We start from the raw sequence: 5,930 nt of genomic DNA on the forward strand, positions 1-5,930 counted from the left end.
TGAACCCAACCAATGCTTTAAAGCATTTGACTAACCAATTAGAAGAAATAATTTTACAAATTAATCAATTAAAAAATTGTTTCAAGCATTTGTGTAGCATTACGTTGATCTGTTCCTTTATTTTAAAAGTGATATAACTACAAAAATTTTTTAAATTAAGAATATATACAATATATTATATTTATAACATCTAATTTTGACCGATTATTGGCGTTCTTTATATTTATGTATAGCATTTATATGGTCATACTTATCCATAAAAAAATTAGCTCATGCTTTCCAATAACTTCGCTTTTTAGCTTTCGGCAACTAGATCTGGTTTATTCTACAGTCTTAAAATATGACAATTTTTTTCGTGAACCTTGTAATCCGTTTGATATTTTTTATATCTCCGTGTTATAAAAACATAAAACATGAATGTAGAAATGCGAATAATATAATTAGAAATACGATACGTTTAAATAAATAAAGTGAAATAAATCCATGTGCTTATCAGATAACCATTGAATATTTCGTGTCATGACGTAAACCCTTTCATTTATTCGTATACCAAATTTTATTGTAAATCTCTTTTTTTCTTGTATCGGTATTATAATCACATCAAAATACAAAACAATTTCATCTGTTATTATTATTATTATATTATTGTTGCTATTTTATATTTCAATTATTGTTATTTGATCTATCATTTTTTAAAACGTGACAGGGATTTGTATAATAGTTTTGATTTTTATACACGTATTTATTACAAGAAAACAAATGCAAAACACGTATTTCACTAAAACGTAAAATTAAATTCTACTTCAGATTTATTAATATTCGAACACCGAATAATTAATTTATCAAATCATTTAATTAAATCCAGATGATTTACGAATGTAAATTATAAAATTTTATCAATTAATTTCTAATGCTCGAATATAAGTGCTATCTACAATGAGATTTTAAGGCATAAATCTTCAAACACAATAGATATAGTAAGCTGTTATACCCGTATTCATAATCAGACCTTGTACTTAAGGCTTCTTTAAATTTATCTTTAGATGATCAGTAGCCAATAAAATAATTCATAGAGCATCTGAAGATAAATTTAAGGATGCCTTAAATATAAGGCCTGACTATAAATACAGGCCTTAGTCAATCATAATTGCAGATTATTCTTCTTATATTCGATTGTGATTGGTCAATATCTTACGATATAAAACTTAATATACCTATTATGTTTCGGGATTTTAGCAGCGTCTACAATGAGATTTTAAGGAGTAAAACTTAAACTTTAAGCTATAAACTTTAAGCTATAAGAAATTGACCAATCATAGTCGATTATTCTCCTCTCACATTCGACCATAATATCAATTACTTACGGCTTAAGGATACTATTACATTTGTCGTATGATAAAAATTTTAGGTTTATTGGCTATAAGCTAGAGAGATCCAACAACTTCTTTTTTATGTAGCCAATCAATCAATCAATCAATCAATCAATCAAGCTAAATAGGCTTGTGTGTGTGTGTGTGTGTGTGTGTGTGTGTGTGGGAATCACCAATCCATGAATCAAACCAAGTAGACTTGAAATGCTTTGTCTTCAGCTTTGTCGTATGACAAATGTAATACCAGCTTAAGGCTTAAGTCTCATCTACAATAGTCGTGCAAACTGTCGCAGGTCGCGAACTTGTTGTGACAGCCAATCTAAAACGTTAATTTTAATATTTGACGCATTTGATTGGTTTTCGTAACAAGCTGTGATCTATACGACACAGACTGTGCGACTATTGTAGATAAGATCTTAAAGTTTACACGGAAAGGGTGCTGTTTTATTTACTGAAGTATTTAAAAATTTAGCTAGATACAAATTTCTCTCTCTCTCTCTTTCTCTCCCTCTGAAAATAATAATCTAAAAATTTATTGAATCATCAAAATAATTATGTAAGACGCTGAAATTGATTGCTAGATTATCAAAGCTTTTTTCTCTGTACTACTCATCATGCTTGAGATTCTTTATACGTAATGATTTTGATAATTCAACAAAATTGTTTTCAAATCTCTATTTAGCTACATTTTATATACAGTTTAATTTTTTTATATTTAGCTCATCGCCGGGCGGCGCGCGCGAGCTATTTGTTTATTTTCCATTGTCATACCATTTTTGTTCAGACTCTTGTAAAAAATCTCAGTAATGATTTTAAATCATTTATGCACACATTTTTTCCATAGATTATACATTTTCACCATCCCAGGACAATCGAAACACGTTCATATTTAACTAATCTACGTAACATCAATTCTTTATTTATTTACCCTAATCTCCGGAAAAACGGCCTAAGTACTCGTAGAATTGAGCCAATCCCCTCAATTATAGAATTGATTCTTTTTCAAAACAAAAAAGTTTAACATAAAATGTGATATACTAATGAATTAATTTACGCAAATACTTTTTCAATCCAAATGATATAAATTTTATTTTTTCAATAAAAACAACAGATTTAATGTGTGATAATAATACACTTAATTAGGAATGCGAGGAACACAGAGAATGTTCAATGTATATTTTAAAGTATACTAAATACTTCATCCGTTAGGACTTGTATACAGCATACGACGTACGTACCTACTATCTATGTATACGAAGTCATCGCGCTATCAACGTGTCATGAGTTAGTCGTTACAGAATGCAAGTGGCGCGCAGTCCTTTTATTATGATAAACAAGTGCGAAGTTCAGCAGCGTTATAACGAAAACAAAACTTATGAATTACAAAAACTTAAAAATTATACAGAATAAACTTGCAAGAGTTTCCCAAACTATTTCATGTGCTTTTTAGACCCCTGTCGGCTAATACGATGTAAGCAAATGGTGCTATTGGCATCAATTTATAACGGTCCTCTCCCTTGGAATAGTACATCAACCTTTATTCAAGAGGTTCTTACGCCGAGTTTTATCAAAAGAATATGGCGATGATTCAATAACTGAGACAGGCACAAATTATTAATGCTTTAATATCAATCTTTTAATATTTCAATTTTTGTCTGACGATATATATATAATATATACATAAGTACTCAACATACAAAAATAATAGTCAGCACGTACGTACAATCTTAAAATTACACAATGTTCTGAAGACGAAGCCGGGTAAATTAGCACTAATTGTAAGTAATTCTTTATTACGATTGTTCTATACATTTAGTTTTTACGTTCACTCGCTGTCAAGCATCATTTCAACCTTGTTGCTCAACATATATTAAACAAGCACAAATAATGCTGTAAGCACAAAGTCGCAGAACGTGATGGCGCAAACAGCGCTGTAATACGTAGCTTTAAGGTAATACTCTCGCGATGCGATCCAAAAGTTAGGTCCCCTCAAGCGCGCAGTAACGATACTCTCACTTCCGATTTCCACTGTCGCTAGTGAGAGAGAATTTTTGATTGCGTTTGTTCATGGACGCAAGCGGAAAAAATAAGTACAGATAAATGCAGTCTAACGCATTTTATTACTATCTCCCTTCGATTTATATGACGGATTGACGAATGTTTACGAAAATTGAATTCTTTTCGCGACTCTTTTCCAAACTAAACGGTAAAAAATTATATGACTTTCCTTTCTCAACATCCGTTTCATGTTCCTCTCACGAATGTTCATTTTTTATTAATATTTCACTGTTTAGGTCTTACAAAAACAAACGCGACATTTTCATGAGCTTTCAATGGACGTCACGTATAAAAAGTGCAGCTTTTAATAGCTTACACCTTAGTACTGAAACGTCAGTCTCATTATACCATAATTGCACTAGTATGTCAACATATTTTCTACTACAATTTCTAGTCTCAATTTCAAGAAATTTTGATTGTATTCAATTCGCGAGTGTATTACATTAAATCCAGCAAAGACACAAAGGTAAGAACATACACACACACACACCAAAATCGTATTAAAATTATTTAAAGTATTAAACAGTGGCAGCCCATTGGAGTGTTGCGCCTTTTGAACGCATTATCAAGTTTACACGTCAGTGCTCCTGTGTCTGACAGTGTTCAATTGTATCCCAAAGAAAAACTATTACTACTGGAAAACTCCCATCTATACGTAAATATTACATCTCTTAAAATATTACATCTTTATTCTCCACTTTTTTCATCACTGATTTGTCATTATTACTAAGAGTAGCTATAACTAGATGCTAATTGAATTCGATTTATTCCATTGTCAGTCGCGGTTTGTTCTTTACTATGATATCACCTTTGTGATTCTAAAAAATAAATAATCTTTTATTAATGTGTTGTAGTATGTTACAATATTATACTAAAATATGATTACAAGTATATAACAAAAATAGGAAAAGAACTGTGAATCCACTAATGGATTAAAACATTTTATCATAAATGACCTTATTTCGCATGTGATTATAAAGTCCTTTCGATTGCTTGTAGTCCTTGCCACAGACTGGACACACAAACTGCCTTTTATCGCTATGTATAAATCTGTGAACGTCTCGGTCCCATTTATTACAAAAAGCTTTGCCGCAAATCTAAAATGCAGCATATTTATAAATACAGAAGTGTAAATATGAAAAAAGGGACAACCAAATGAAAAATAATTGACAAAAACAATAACTATAATTTTAAAGCACATACCTTGCAGACATGTGGTTTATTGCCTGTATGTGTCCTCTTGTGCCTTTTTAGATCGCTTTTTGTACTAAAAAATGAGCATAGCAATAATAACTGTTTACCAATAAAACTAAGCAATAATAATCATACTAATAAAACTAAGCATAGTCATAGATTTATCAAATAATTCCTATAACTTTTATTACTAACGTATATGATTTATAACATAAGTCGCATTGATATGGATGAGTTTCATTTCTTTCATTTGCATGAGTTCTTTCATGCCTATTAAGAGCAAGTTTAGTCGCATACGTTTTACCACAATGTCCGCATCTGTGAGGATTAACTTCAGTATGAATGTCTGTATTACTTCTTCTCAAAGCTTCCGAGGAAGTACAGGGCTCATCTTTATTATTAAAGAAGATGATTGTTATAAAATAAATGTGAGAATGGTAACATAAAATGGATAATTATTAAAATAATACAAAATTATCACAAAAAAAATTTAAATATTAATTATGAAATATATAAATCTTACTGTGCCGCTGTACATATTCTCTTGTGGCACAACGCATTACTTCACTTAGAGGCACATTTTGCGAAAAAGCTTCAAGTATCATTTTTTTCATCTCTGAAATTCTTTATTATTTTTCAATTAATCTTATTTTAATGTTCCTTAAACTCTTTCGTTCTCGTAACCTAAACTTTTTTGAATGTGTTCACTTTCAAATTTATTTATCTAAAACCGTAAGAAAATATTATTTTTTACCACTTTAAATATATAAATTATTTATCAAGAACATTGTGTTACGGAAGATTGCCGTTAACGTAATTATTTCATGCCATTAAACGATCAAAAATACTTTTTGCAAAGTAATAGGAGAATACATTGTTATAACGATGTCTCTCTAAAGGCCAATGTATCATTGTCTTGGATACAGAATTATAAAAGATGCGTGTATCTTTACATGCGAGTAGTGGATACTAAATTTCACGCTTTGACGATAAGAATTGTATGAAATCTTTGTAGAAATCTGCCATTATCTTTTAGTGCATTTTACTGTTAAATTGTTGTATTTTATCGTTAATGATACTCTATATGTAATCAGGAGCGTTTATTCTAATACATGAATGTTTCGTAATTTTTTCTTATTTATATAAATGAAATATTAAATAAAATATAAAATTAAAAACATGATAGATTGAAAACAGTGAAAATATTATAGTTAACATAATTCAATCTGAGTACAAATTGAAACATGTAAATAAGAAACGGTCATCAAGGTTAAAAGCAACATCTCATATAAAATATTAATAGACATG

At 29.8% G+C, this 5,930-nt stretch overlaps 1 protein-coding gene across 1 annotated transcript; it reads right to left on the minus strand.

Moving 5' to 3' along the window:
* Positions 1-4,192: 4,192 nt before the first annotated feature.
* Positions 4,193-5,236, minus strand: LOC108724514 (zinc finger protein 70-like). Its single transcript, XM_018450935.1, has 5 exons — positions 5,146-5,236; positions 4,818-5,013; positions 4,632-4,695; positions 4,385-4,525; positions 4,193-4,246 (listed from the first exon to the last, which is right to left on the minus strand). The coding sequence occupies exons 1-5, from the start codon at positions 5,234-5,236 to the stop codon at positions 4,193-4,195; spliced, it is 546 nt and encodes a 181-aa protein (XP_018306437.1).
* Between the last annotated feature and the right edge of the window lie 694 nt (positions 5,237-5,930).

This window comes from Mycetomoellerius zeteki, unplaced genomic scaffold (genome assembly GCF_001594055.1).
Source record: "Mycetomoellerius zeteki isolate Tzet28-1 unplaced genomic scaffold, Tzet1.0 scaffold302, whole genome shotgun sequence".
Taxonomy (NCBI): Eukaryota; Metazoa; Arthropoda; class Insecta; order Hymenoptera; family Formicidae; genus Mycetomoellerius; species Mycetomoellerius zeteki.